Here is a 15,391-nt window from a genome sequence, read left to right as displayed (position 1 = left end):
AGATTTTGGACAACAGGTCCTTCTTTAAATTTAAAAAAAAAAATTTCTTTTTGACAGAGGTGTCATTATGCTTCTAACAGGTGCAAGGGGAGTTACTTGCCTCTTTGAAACAAGAAGAAAGGTAGAAAGAAATAGTTAATGTTTGCAGTTGCATGAAAGACTAAACGTGGTAAATTTCATGAAGTTAACACAAAAATTATACATGTAGAATTATTAAATTTCCAGAAGTCTTAACCCCAAGGAAGATTAGAGCAACATACTGGTAGAAAGTGGGGGGATGAGTTGTTAATATTTATTTAAGCCCTTCACAAATATAGAGTGACTCTTGGTTTAGGATTATGAAACTATAGTATTTCTAACTTGGCTCATTTAGGAAATCATAATGACTTTTTTTTTTCTCCCAATTACGAAGGCTTGAGTTTTTTGGCTCTCTTGTGAATCCTGTGCTTGGAAATCTGGAAGGAGGTACATTCCAGTTTTTTTCCAGCTCCAGCACTTTAGATTCTGAGCCGTTTCAGTAAATCCAGCGATAAGCTCCTTATTTCTGTTATTTCAGAATCAGTGGATACCATGGCTAGTGTCCACTCCTTCGCATTTCTCTGAGAAATTTTCAGGAAGATGGGAATGAACATTTATTAAACATGTACTAGAAAATGTACTTCATGTACAGTGTACCTTTTAATCCTCACCACAGCCTGCTGAGGTAGGGATTACTAGCAACATTGTACAAAAATAAAGCCAGGCATGATTGCTCACAGGGGTAATCCCAGTGCTTTGGGAGGCTGTGAGCCCTTAAGCCCAGGAGTTCGAGATCCCTCTGTCCAACATAGTGAGACCTCATCTCTACAAAAAATAAAGATTAGCAGGGTGTGGTACAGCAAACCACCATACCACATGTTTACCTGTGTAACAAACCTGCACATCCTGCACGTATACCCTGGAGCTTAAGAAAAAAAAAAAGATTAGCAGTGTGTGGTAGTGCATGCCTGTAGTCCCAGCTACTTGGGAAGCAGAGGGAGGAGGATGGTGTTAGCCAAGGAGTTTGAGGTTTTGGTAAGTTGTGATTGCGCCTCTACCCTGGGCTATAGAGCGAGACCCTGTCTCAAACAAAAAGTCAAAAAATAAAAAAGGCTACTAAGTCAACAGATAAGATGACTTATATGTAGTGTAGGGGAAAGAAATATCTTTCCTTCCCATCTTAGGTTCATGGCTGCGGCCCCTATAAGAAAAGACAGATTAGTGAGAGAAAAGCATACAGATTTATTTAATGTAAGTTTTATGGGACACAGGAGCCTTCATAAGGAAATGAAGACCTGGAGAAATGAGTAAACCTGTGTATTTTCTATGACAGGATTGATAAAGAAGTGGATAGTTGTAGAGAAGTATGGTTGGACAAAAGGAGGGGGTATGATCTAATGGTGATAAACTGGGAGGAACTTAGTAAGCTCTGTTCATTCAGATTCTTTGCTGCATCCCTGGGTCTTCAGAGGTAAGGATGTTTCTTTCCTCCTGGTATGAGGAGGACACCTCTCAGATGAGAGTAGTATGACCTGCTTTAGGGGAAGGTGAGAAAAATTCTTCCTAGATTTTATGACTGCCTTCAGGGAAGAAGTGGGGAGGTGAGAGTGACCTTCCTGCTTCTGCTGTTTTCTCAAATGCCAAGGTACCGTATTTTGGGTTCAGATGTCCTAAATCCTGTCAGTAACTAGCAACTGATTTGTTAAAACTCATAGCTGGAATTTAAACTCAGGTCAGTTTCCATTTCTCATGCTGCTCCCAGCTTTCAGAACAGAAATTATCCAGTAACTCTAGATGAGTTATCAATAAGAGACAAAAACCCGTAAACAAAAAAGATCATCCTTAATTTTTTCCCCCCAAATGAAAACCCTGCCTGGGGCAAAACTGCATCTTTCTTTTGCAGTTGAATTGTAATCTTCATCTTTAGAATACAGATAGAAACTATGTTAAAACACAGTTTTTCTTTTGCTTAATTTTTAGAAATAATCTTAAAGCTTCATTAAGCCTCAGGATTACTATATAAGTACTGTATTAGAAATGTGTTAGAATTATTATTATTTTGAGACAGAGTCTTGCCCTGTCACCTAGGCGGGAGTGCAATGGGGTGATCTCGGCTCACTACAACCCCCTCCTCCCGGATTCAAGCAATTCTGGCGCCTCAGTCTCCCAAGTAGCTGGGATTACGGGCGCCCGCCACCACGCCCGGCTAATTTTTGTATTTTTAGTAGAGACAGGGTTGGCCAGGCTGGTCCAGGCTGGTCATGAACTACTGACCTCAGGTGATCTGCCCTCCTCAGCCTCCCAAAGTGCTGGGATTACAGGCTTGAGCCGTCGTGCCCGGCCGAGAATTCTAAAATTAAATAGTGCATTTTTTTCTCAATTAAAAAGTCTTAGGGGGATTGGAAGTATATTTTAGGCCCCTCTCTTTTGAATTTTTCTCCCCTCCCCTCCTTTCTAGGCCATATCATTAGCCTCTGGGGAGTTATCCCAAACCTAAGCACTTGGCATTAACAAACCTAAAGTATGGGAGAGGTGATGAATAAAGCTGTTAAGAGTACCAGGGAAAAAATTAAGAGAAACTAGCTCGTGGTGTCAGTAAATCAGAGCATTATCTTGCTACTAGCAGAGGCGTCTCAGGACCTTTGATCCCTGTCCTCTTGAACATAGTAGATGCACTCTGATCTTGTTTTATTGTTATTGGAATGGACTCAACTCACTTGACATTTAAGTGAACATTTTTTGGATGGTGTGTTTACTTGGACTAGAGTCCAGGGCACTCATCGTGTTTCTGTCAGCAATTGTATATCCTCACCAAACTTACTGGCATTGGAGGTGCTTAAATGAGTGAGAAAAACTATTTAAAGTAAGAAATATTATGCAGTATTGGTGTATTTGTCACTACAGACATCTCAAGCCCAGCATTAAAAAATTTATGGTAAAATATATAGAATATAAAGTTACCATTTTAAACCATTTTCAAGTTACCATTCAAGTAATGTCATTTTCAATGGCATTAAGCACATTCACAAAGTTGCACAATGCTCACCACTATCCATTTCCAGAACTTTTTCATCATCCCAAACAGAAACTCCATATCCATTAAGCAATAACTCCCCATTCCCTCCACCCCTCAGTCACTAGTAACCTCTAATCTATTTTCTGTCTCTATGAATTTGTCTGTTATAGATATTTCATAAAAGTGAAATTATACAATACTTGTTTTGTGTCTGGCTTATTTCTTTTAGCATAATATTTTTTAAATTTGTCCATGTTATAGCATATATTACTTTTTGAGACTGAATAATATTCTATTGTAGGTATATACCACATTTTGTTTATCTGTTCATCTGTTGATGGACATTGGGATTGTCTCCACCTTTTGGCTATTATGAATAGGCTGCTGTGAACATTGGTATTTAAGCATCTGTTGGAGTTCCTGCTTCCTGCTTTCAATTGTTTTGGGTATATACCCAGGAATGGAATTGCTGGATCATAATGTAAATCTATGTTTAGCTTTTCAAAGAACTGCCAAACTGTTTTCCACAGTGGCTGTAACATCTTACATCCCCACCAGCAATACATGAATGAGAGTTCCAGTTTCTTCACATCTTGGCAATACTTATTTTCAGGTTTTTTGTTGTTTGATAATACTCATCCTACTGGGTGTGAAGTTACAGTATCTTATTATGGTTTTGATTTAATGTTTCTCTAATGGCTGGTGATATTAAGCATCATTTCATGTGTTTATTTAGTCATTTATATAACTTCTTTGGAGAAATGTCAGTTTTTCAAAATTAGGTTTTTAAAATAACTGTGGAGTTACATATTCTGCATATTAATCTTTATATATTCTGGATATTAATCCCTCATCAGATACACGATTTGCAAATATTGTCTTTCATTCTGTGGGTTTTCTTTTCCCTCTCTTGATCATGCCTTTTGAGGCACAAAAGTTTTTAATTTTGAAGTCCAGTTTATCTGTTTTTTTCTTTTGTTGCCAGTGCTTTTGCTGTCATAGCTGTGAAATCATTCCCAAATCCAACATAAGGAAGATTTTCTGCCATGTTTTCTTCTAAGAGTTTTATAGTTTTAACTCCTACATTTAGGTCTTTGATCCGTTTTGAGTTTACTTCTTTTCTTTTTTTTTTTTTTGAAACAGGGTCTCACACTGTCATCCAGGCTGGAGTGCAGTGGTGCGATCTCAGCTCACTGCAACCTCCGCCTCCCAGGCTCAAGTGATTCTCCCATTTCAGCCTCCCAAGTAGCTGGGACTATAGGCTCGTGCCATCATGCCCGGCTAATTTTTTTATTTTTTGTAGAAATGGGGTTTCACCATGTTGCCCAGGCTGGTCTCTAATTCCTGGACTCAAGCAGTCCACCAGCCTCAGCCTTCTAGAGGGCTGGGATTACAGGCATGAGACTGCAACTGGCCATGCCTTTTTTTTGTTTAATGAAACCAATGACAATGTAAAAGTCTGTGTTTGTGCTTTAGCATTTCTTCTTAAAGAACGATGAAACTCTTTGTAATAGTGATGAATTAAGATGGAAGATTAGCTGAGTTGAACTTACTATGGATAGCCTGTAAACTGGTTGCATCTATTTGAAGTTCTTACTGTGACGAGAGGTCTCTGAAAGGAATGTATTTGTTGAAAAGTCTTTGGTACAAAACAAGAAAGGTAACCTTTATCAAAAAGACCAAAGAAATTCTCATTGTCCTAGGTCATGAAATAATACTCAGGGCATCCTCCTCACAACTTGGAAAATATAGAACTTGTGTGTTACCTCACCCCACTGGCTTCCATATTATACGTGCAAGAGAGATATTTGTGTGAGGGAATGAGCACTTCTAAGTCAGTGAAAGCTACCAACCTGTATATACCCTCTGAGTTTTTTTTGGAGACAAAATTTTGCTCTTGTTGCCCAGGCTGGAGTACAATGGCGCGATCTCAGCTCACCGCAACCTCTGCCTCCTGGATTCAAATGATTCTCCTGCCTCAGCCTCCTGAGTAGCTGGGATTTCAGGCATGTGCCACCACGCCCGGCTAATTTCGTATTTTTAGTAGAGATGGGGTTTCTCCATGTTGGTCAGGCTGGTCTTGAACTCCCCACCTCAGGTGATCCACCCATCTTGGCTTCCCAAAGTGCTGGGATTACAGGTGTGAGCCACTGCGCCCAGCCCTCTGACTTATTCTTGAGAGATTTATCAGTTTGTGAATGGATCAAAAGCATACAACTGAAAATTAAAGAACAGAAAAATAGATGTAGTTTGACTTAAAAATGCATTCATGATCTCCTTTAGTGATGTTTTTTCTTAAGAGTTTTTGGACTCTTGCCCTCCCCCACAAACAGGGTAGAATAAGCGAATAAGCTGAGTATTTAAACAGAGAAACTAGGGTAACAGATAAAAAGAAAAAAAAATCCCTCTCCAAAAAGAGATGATCCCTTAAAAACAACAACAACAACAACAAGAAGATAATTGTGGTTAATAAAATTAATAAAAATAAATTAGAAAACATTCATAAAACTAAACAAAAATCTAATCAGAATATATCATAAGGACTCAACCTTTAAAGAAGATTTGTGAAGATGAAATGTGATGATTTTGTCCAGGCATGGTGGCTTATTCCTGTAATTAATGCCAGCACTATGGGAGGCTGAGGCAGATGGATTGCTTGCACCTAGGAGTCCAGGACCAGCCTGAGCAACATGATGAAACCGCATCTCTACAAAAAATGCAAAAATTAGTTGAGCATGGTGCACATCTGTAATCCCAGCTACTCTGGAGGCTGAGGCGGGAGAATTGCTTGATCCTGGGAGGCGGAGGTTGCAGTGAGCCGAGATTGTGCCACTGCACTCCAGCCTGGGCTACAGAATGAGACCTATCCAAAAAAAAGGGAAAAATATGATAATTTCATGCTAGATTCATTGAATTGTATCAACGTTCTGATTAGAATAAACTGAACTTGACAAGGCCTATGGTGAATAGATTTACATAGCTGATAGGTTCATTATTTATAGTTTTAACTATGAAGCAATAAATGATTAATAGACTATAAAGACTACTGTTATATAGGATTTATACTTTACTTTTTTTCCAAAAGGGATTAGAGGTGACTTGCAAAATTAAGCACATATAAAATGGGTCAAAAGACTAACTTTTTAAAATAAAGCACATAATATGCTTCCAAATAGATATTATCCTTTATATAGTCACCTTATTAAGGAAAACTTACTCCAATATTGCTTTCTTAGACATTTTAGGAATTCTTTTGGAATTGTTTTCAGAGCCAGCTTATAAACTCAAAAGAAAACCTGCTTTATTGTTCTACATAGTCATACTTTTTTTTTTTAAACCCAGCTCGTTTTCCCCATTTATTCATTAGTTGCTCTGAATAACCCTCACTTCCAATTAAATTCATCACCTATTGAGGAACAAACATGTGCCACCAGGGAGGATATCTAGAATAATGTGCTGTAGACTCTAAAAGTAATTTTAAAATAAGAATTTTCAGTGTTTTGAGTAGTGGTTGCAATACTAGAATAAATATATATTGCTTCTGGATAAATACAATTGCTTCTGCATGTTGTTTGTTGTTGTTGTTGTTTTGAGACAGGTTCTTGCTCTGTCACCCAGGCTGCAGCACAGTGGTGCAATTGTAGTTTACTATAACCTTGAACTACTGGGCTCAAGTGATCCTCTTACCTCAAACTCCTGAATAGCAAGGACTATAGGTGTATGCCACCATGGCTAGCTAATTTTTAAATTTTCTGTAGAGATGGGGCCTTGCTGTGTTGCCCAGTTAGATCTTGAACTGCTGGGCTCAAGCAGTCCTCCTACCCCAGACCCCAAAAGTGCTGAGACTGTTGGTGTGAGCCATCACGCCCAGCCTGGGAGTGATTGTTTTGAATGGGTGAAGGTTCATTTCGATGTGTTAGTTCTATTATGTTTGTTTTTAACAGACATTATTAGTCGTATCTCATAATACAGTTTGATTATTTTCCTTTCAGAATTCCATTTTTGTTTCTGTTATTTTGAGATAATTGTCTTTTAGAGAGAGAGAGAGAGCTTATTTTAGAGTAAATCCGTTGATCATTAGGTAAAAATACTCGTCATTTGTAGTTTGTTTCTTTAACTGAACTAAGCTTTATTTAAACTAAGCTACTTTGGTGTCGTCCCTTATTTAAAAATTTTTCTCAGTGGTTACACTGTTTTATTTTCTTTGGCCCAATATATTACCTATCTCTTGCTCTGATTTTCTAAGAATATTAATACCTAATAATAATACCAGTACTATCTTACCAAAAGAAAAATGCTGTTGGTAGAACAGGTTTTCTCATTAAGACTATAATATTGACAACATAGTATAGTTAAAATATTCCTAGGCCGGGCATCGTGTTTCATGACTGTAATTGCAGTGCTTTGGGAGGCCAAGGCGAGAGGATCACTTAAGGCCAGGAATTCTAGACCAGCCTGGGCAATATGGTGAGACCCCATCTTTAAAAAAAAAAAAAAAATTAGCCAGGTGTGGTGGTGGATGTTGGTAAGCCCCAGCTACTGGGGAGGCTGAGGCTGAGGAGGAGGATTGCTTGAGCCCAGTAGTTTGAGGATACAGTGAGCTATGATCATGCTAGGGCATTCCAGCCAGGATGGCAGAGCAAAAAAAAAAAAAAAGAAAAAGAAAAGAAAAAAATCTGAAGCAGCCCTTAATTTGGAAGGCTCTTCTAACTAATTGCTGATAAAAGACTTCAAGTTTTGCATGGACCTCTAAGTGGGGAGGAAATTTAAGCAGTAATTAAAGGAACAACTCGACTAGTTAATAAAATAATTCTGTATGTGTGATACATAATACTTCTGTACACTTTTGCTATTTAAAATATTTTATGAAAGAACAATTTTAAAACTTTCTGATTTGATAAAATTTATTAAGTTGGGTGAGAATAAGTTAGGGAAGATGGATGAAACAAAAATCCAAAATAGCAAAAGTTGTTAAAGCTGTGTGAGGTGTTTAAAGCAGCTCATTACATATTTCCTCTACTTTTATATGTATGAGTAAAAATATCCTTAATAATATTAAATTTAGAAATCATGTGGCAGAAACTAAAAAAATACCAATATAGTGGTTTTTTTAAAAAGGCATTTAAATGTTAAGGTCCTTTAGTCTTTTCATTTCCATTTGAGATATTATACTCCTTGTTATTTTAGCTGCTATTACTTATTTTTCTTAAACTTCAGAATTTCTTACACTACCTTCCTCAGGAAATAAAGTACTATGTCTACAGTCAGGCAGTGCTTTTGAGGTGGTCCCTCCATGTTAGGAAATAATTTAAAAGAAATAATACTTCAGTGCATTATCTTACTTGTAGATGAAAGGCCTTTGTATTCGTTGAGATAAACACCCTCAATACTATTATTTTTAGACATATATTACATATGAAATACATGGCATATTTTAGGTGTATATTACTTTTTAGACAACTTTTTAATATATGAGTCTATACTTAGTTTCCAAGCTTTGATTCCCTTTATGTCAAGTCTGTATCCCAGTTAAAGTTTTCACTAATATTAAATTAATCTCTCTGAATTGCAGTAATACTTGGTTTGTTTCTAGATTAGGAAATTTAAAAGATTGCTTAATAAAACCCATTTCATCTCCATTACATGGTAAGTGATAGAAAGAATCAATTAACTAGTGTTTATGATCTTTACTTTTTATTGCCAATTATAAAAGCATTCAAATGTAGGCCAGATTTTTTGTGTGAATAAATGTCATGTAATAATATTAGTGGCATCAGTGAAGTTATTAAGATGAATTTTTCGCTCCCAGCATCCAGGCTGTTTTCTTTTTTTTTTAATCTGGAGATGGAGTCTTGCTCTGTCACCCAGGCTGGAGTGCATTGGCACAATCTCGACTCACTGCAACCTCCTCCTCCTGGGTTCAAGCAATTCTGCCTCAGCCTCCTGAGTAGCTGGGACTACAGATGCACACTGCCATGCCCGGCTGATTTTTTTGTATTTTAGTAGAGACGGGGTTTCAGTGTGTTGCCCAGGCTGGTCTTGAACTCCTGAGCTCAGGTAGTCCACCTGCCTCGGCCTCCCAAAGTGCTGGGGTTATAGGCGTGAGCCACTGCGCCCGGCCAAAGGCTATTTTCAACATGATTAAACTTGTTTTCAACATACTTCTAACATAATAGCTACCTTTGATTCATTATCTCCTTTCTGCTTACACATTCTCCGGATGTTTGTTTTATCATGCAGATAAGGGCCAATGAGGAAAGGACAAATGATAATGGAATTAAGTTGTGTAGCAAAGATTTAGGTTAAACCTTATGAATAAGACACTAATACTGTAGTTGGTTACCTCAGCAGATCATGAGGATGTTGTGGTTCTGTCACTGGGAACATTTGTTCGATTTTGATAGTCTAGTGAAGAAATCAGATTCAGACGATTATAGGGGTCCACATCAAGTGACCACATAGAGGTTCTTTTATTTTCTGTTTTTAATCCACTTCCTCAGTTTTTTCTTGGGATGAATAGACTGTGATAGTATTACCCAGAATACTTTTTGTTATTAAAGAATGAATTTATTTCCATCTAGATTTCCAATTCATTAAGTACCTAAATTCTATTTATTTCCTTAAGACTCTTTGAGGAAGATAGTCAAACATTTCAATTAAATGGGATAGTTAATGTATGTGGAAGTATATGACCTAAAGTATAGGCTAGAGGTGCACACTATTGGCCCATGGACCCAACTTAGACCACAGACCATAGTTTGGCTGAGTTTTTGTTTGTTTATTGGGTCAGTATTTTTATTTTTATTTTTTATTTATTTATTTATTTTTGAGACGGAGTCTTGCTCTGTCACCCAGGCTGGAGTGCAGTGGCGTGATCTCACCTCACTGCAACCTCCGCCTCCCTGGTACCAGTGATTCAGGCACGTGCCACCACGACAGGTGTGCGCCACCACACTCGGCTAATTTTTTTTGTTGTTGTATTTTTTTAGTAGAGACAGGGTTTCACCATATTGGCCAGGCTGGTCCTGAATTCCTTACCTCGTGATCCGCCCACCTTGGCCTCCCAAAGTGCTGGGATTACAGGCGTGAGCCACCATGCCGACCTAATTGGGTCAGTATTATACAGTTGAGAGATTACAGGTAAAAGTCTAGGTTGGCTGTTATCACGCAGTTGGGAACATTTGGCTCCCATTCCTTCAGGGAAGTCAACTATACTTGAGTAGCCACTTCCTCCTCTAGACAAGATGTGCACCCTCATGTATCCCACTTCACACATTAATTCACTTGCCTAGTCTTGACATAGGTGTTTGTAGTGTATTAGTTGAATCTGAATTTCAGAGAGTTGTCAGGTAAACTTTATAGTACCTTGAGAAATTGGTTATAAAAATGAGTTATCTGTATAAGCCTGAATAAATCATATATAAATCATGCATAGGTTTTAAGAAGACTTCCTGGGCTGGATTGATTGGTCCCCTTTTTGTCCCTCTATACTTTCTTAGTCATTTGATTAGTCTTAGTTATTGATCTCCTAAAACTTATTATAAATATCTAAGTGTATATCCCCTCTAATATGCCATGAGCTATGAGCTCCTTCACGGCCCAGGATCATACGTTATTTTGTTTCTTGTTCTCAGCTTCTAGTACCTGGTACACTGTAGGTATCCAAATGTTTGTTAAATTCTTCTAACTTTAGTACAGGCATTTGAGTGCTGTGATCCGTTTTTATTTTTGAAAAAAAAATTAGCTACTTCTGTTTTTGTATTACAAGCAGCTCCTTTGGTTAAAGACGATTTTTAAAAGTTATCTCAATAATTTTCAATTTTTCTGTCTTAAATTGGAAACAGTACTGAAAATACAAGATATTTGTAAGCAGATTCTCAGATGGAATATTTTTGAAGTAGGTATTTTTTTCATTTTATTAAAAAATATTCTTCTAATATTCTTAGTATTTTTTAAACAAATAACTCTTAATTACCATTTAATTTTGCATTTGCTTGTAATAAACTGAAATTGGCAGTCGCTCAAACTCCACTTACTTTACTTATTTACACATCTAGTCATTTGGGAATGTGTTTTACTTTGTATTACTAAAAGTATTGCTATGATATCTAGCTGTTTTAAGTAAATTAAAATTGAGGCCATTTTAGGAAATTTGCTTTGAAAATTTAGAAAGATATGAAAATATCTTTTTTAGGTCATTTGTGATCTCTTAGGTTAGAGATAGGATTTTTGCCTGTGTCTATTTAATGTGTTAGGATTTTCATATAGTTTTGGAAAATGGAAAAAAGTCCTTGGGCATTTGTTTATATGATAATTGGAAAGATCTCACTTAAAATTTTCTCAGAGAAAAATGTGCGTTATCACCTTTTCTAGTTAGAGGGCTAGAGAACCAACATCATGTAGCCTACAACTAAATAGATGAGCATGTTGATGTTGATCATACTTATAACATAAAAGCAAATGACTATTCTTGGGTGGTTGGGTTGCATTTTTCGTTTTTGTTGTGACTGTTGGTAGTGTTGTAATGCTTTTAGGACTTTTAGACATTGCATCTGGTCATTTCTGCCCTTTGGTTGAGTACCCCAAAAATCCAAGAATTGGAGGAGCCCAGTGACATGTTTTTGAAAACCTAAATGTCTCTAGGGAAAATGACTCCCTATAAAGTTAAACATAATGCATATCTTTAAAGTGTCAGTATATTTAATGGATTATGTATCTTCAACTCAGTTATTTTACTAGACTAGGTAGTTTAACTTTATAAAGTATATATTGGCTTACTAAGGGCAGATTTCCACTGACAATCAAAATTTAAAAATTTCCTTCCATTCCAAATTTAGATATCTGGTTAGATTTTTAGCAGTGTGCAGTTGATTCTAGTCATCTTGATAATGATGACTAGAATCTTGATAATGACTAACCTAGTAGTTAGGTATAGGTAGACTCAGCTAAAATGGTACTTGGAAGCAAGATGAGGCCACCCTGGTTTTTTTTTGTATCCTTTATTCAGTCTATTTCACTACCCATAGTTTAATTTTAAACACCATTTGACAGCTATATTCAGTTTCTATCGTGTTAGCCTGAAATGTGCTAGAGAAAATAAACTAAGGCCAATAGACTTATTTTTCTGTTTGTCTTTCGACTTAACATTTTAGGATCAGACTTGGCTTGTATTCCAGACTCAGGGTGCCAGAAAAGTAAATAACACACAATAATACTTAGGCTTATCTTCAATACCCTTGTTTCGTTATGGCCAATTAGGCTAATTTTAGTGATGGTCAGAGGCTTCTAAATTGGAGGGCAGTAGTAACTCCTGTAAATACCAATTTCCAAATGGTATCTCTCTGTTCCAGCCCATCACAACAGTTTTAAAACCAGCTTTTGTTTTTGTTTTTGTTTTGTTTTGTTGCTTTGTTTTGTTTTTTAACAGGAGAGCCAGTGTAACTCCTTCAAGACTGGAGTGACACACACTGCATCTGCATCTGCCTCATGTGAGTTCTCATTTTGGCAGCAGCACTCTGCTAGGCTGGAACCTCTGTAGAGGTTTGCCCTTTATTTTTCTAAATCTATAAATTACTACATAGTGTGTCTTGGTGGCAATGGTAAAAAGTGCATGAGAATTCCAAACTTCCCTGCAGAAAGTTTTCTGCTCATTCCAAAGGGACTTTGTCCTTTAATATATATTCTATCTTGTATGAACAGCATCTACTCAAAACAGAGCCCACAACTTTCATCCTGAAAACATAGTTATTTTTTGAAGAACTGTTTTTTCCTTGCAGATTATGGAGTAAAGAATATCTTTAAATGCTCTCAGTAACTTCAACTTTCTTGTTTTCTTTATAGTCTAATTATGTAACCTGAGAACACTGTGTGCTGTCCTAGTGACTGAAGCAGTCCTCCTTTTGGGACTCTAGCCCTTAAAATAGCTTCTTCCTTTGTCTTCCGATATTGAGTAACTAGGGGTAGGCCAGAGTACCTTCTGGGAGAAGAAATAAGCAGATATTGTGTGAAGTTATGTTCACTCTGAAGCTATTGCCTGGGTTTTGGAACCACAGAAAGTCAATTGTGAGAGTTGAGCTTGAAGCTGTGCATCATTTACTTGCCACAGTTGTGGGAGAGAAATTGAAATTAGAGCCTTTGCAGCTGTGGAGAGGCATAAAGCTCTAAGTCTGAGGAGATATACGTGGTTTCCTATAAATATCTGAGGTTGGCTTTGTAGGGCCTGGTTGATTAAAAAAGGAATTTTTTTTTTATATTTTATTTTTATTTTTATTTTTAAAGAATGGTGGTACTTAGCTTCAGGAATTTTTGCCACCAGGTCACAATAAATATGTTTATCACTGAGGGACACTTAGAATAAAACATCTAAATTCATGCTCTGTGCGGCTGCAATTCTGCTTCTCCAACCTTGGTTGTACTATATAGCAGATAATTTAATGACCAAGGAGTTTGTGTTGCTGAAATGATTATCTGGGAAGCTTATGAGAAAATGTCAATAGCTTGTAGGTCTTACTGATTAATATAGAGCTTGATGAAATAGTGTTGTCAGGGTAGAACTTGGACTGTCTTTACTAAATCCGTTCCCACTTCCGAGTACAGCAGTTTATTTTGGACTAGTTGAAAAAAATTGGAGGGAGAAGTGTATGTTTCAACACCCAAGCTTAAGTTTTGATGGCTTATGTAATCTAGAAATTCACTTTTTGCAGTGGTAGTATATATACCCTATCACAAAGAGCTTTTGTTTGTTTGTTTGTTTTTTGAGATGAAGTCTTGCTCTGTCGCCCAGACTGGAGTGCAGTGGCGCAATCTCGGATCACTGCAACCTCGGCCTCCCGGGTTCAAGCATTTCTCCTGCCTCAGCCTCCTAAGTAGCTGGCACTGCAGATGCGAGCCACCACGCCTGGCTAATTTTTGTGTTTTTAGTAGAGACGGGGTTTCGCCATATTGGCCAGGGTGGTCTCAAACTCCTGACCTCAAGTGATCCGTCCGCCCCGGCCTCCCAAAGTGCTGGGATTACAGGCATGAGTTACCACTCCTGGCCTTACAAAGAGCTTTTGGAGGCTCAAAGAGACCTAAATTTTGGCTTCAGCTGATGTTTGTACTTGCTGTGTAACTTCACGTCAGCAAATGGGGAAGATATATTTTTAGGAAGTACTCTGAGCTCATTGAGAAAAAGGAAATTTAAAGTATTTCCATAGGTGGAATTTCTAGAAAGTCACTTCGGTTGAACACTTGGGAAATTCTGCCCTGCCAATAAATATAATGTGGCAAGTATAGTGTTTTTATTTTCTGCTATTCTAGGATTTGTGCTATCAAAATGGGGATTTGAGACTTTTTCTCTCCTGTATTGTTTTTCACTGAAAATTATGAATACATTAATTTGTGCTTCAAATCCAAATTGTCTCATAGACATAGGTTTTACTTACTAGTTATTCCATTGCTCTATAGCTACCCGATTCTCTAGCTGGAGAAATTGCTGATTTAGGGGTGAGTGTGGGTGGGAGTAATTAAGGTTTGTTTTTTGTCTCCCACTCTTAAGGCATATCCAGCAAATTGTCCTTCTGAAAAAATTAACAATTGAAAACATTTTATATAGACCAAATCCTATAAGAATAAATGTCAGTAGATTACCCAGATTACTTAGCTATACTGGAATTTTATTTCATTAAATACAGTTTGAAATAAATGGGGTCTTGGTTAGGATTGAGAAATAATTTTTGTTTTATGGAGATTGTACTAAAATGAGATTTACTTGCAACTGGGGTAGGAGCATGGGGCATTGAGGAGGGTAAGGTGAGAGTGGTTATACTTATAACTCAGATTTACAACAGTAGGTGCCATGCCTTATGGTTTTATGATACACCAGCTCTCACTCTATTAGTGTATATAGCACTTTATTTTTTTAACCACAGTGTACATGATATAGATTTAGGAATTCCACACTTAAGTCTTCAACAAGTTTTTTTTAGGGGGATGGGAGAGGATGAGGCAGGATTTAAGGGGAAGAAGGTAATATAGCCAGTTTTGAAAATGTTAGCCATGGCTGGGCATGGTGGCTCAGCCTGTAATAGCAGCGCTTTGGGAGCCCGAGGCAGGCGGATCACTTGAGGTCAGGAGTTCGAGACCAGCCTGGCCAACATGGTGAAACCCCATCTCAACTAAAAATACCAGGTGTGGTGGTGGGCACCTGTAATCCCAGCTACTTGGGAGGCTGAGTCAAAAGAATCCCTTTTGAATCTACGAGGCAGAGGTTGCAGTGAGTCAAGATCACGGCCACTGCACTCCAGCCTGGGCAATGGAGCGAGACTCCAACTCAGAAAAAAAAAAAAAAAAGAAAAAAAGAAAAAAAAAAGTTAGCCA

The 15,391-nt window shown here is 37.5% G+C and overlaps 1 protein-coding gene across 14 annotated transcripts in view; it reads left to right on the top strand.

Moving 5' to 3' along the window:
* Positions 1-15,391, top strand: part of NT5C2 (5'-nucleotidase, cytosolic II) — a 101,747-nt gene that overhangs the window by 65,581 nt on the left and 20,775 nt on the right. For 4 of the 14 annotated variants that reach the window (XM_009245747.4, XM_063727102.1, XM_063727103.1 and 1 more), the window contains 2 exons: positions 10,879-10,931; positions 12,462-12,522. In XM_009245747.4, the coding sequence (XP_009244022.1) occupies positions 10,879-10,931; positions 12,462-12,522 (114 nt within the window). 14 annotated transcript variants of the gene reach the window in all.

The sequence above is a fragment of the Pongo abelii genome, chromosome 8, assembly GCF_028885655.2.
Source record: "Pongo abelii isolate AG06213 chromosome 8, NHGRI_mPonAbe1-v2.0_pri, whole genome shotgun sequence".
In the NCBI taxonomy this organism is placed as follows: Eukaryota; Metazoa; Chordata; class Mammalia; order Primates; family Hominidae; genus Pongo; species Pongo abelii.
The sequence above is the reverse complement of the archived record's forward strand: the minus strand, read 5'-3'. Positions and strand labels throughout refer to the sequence as shown.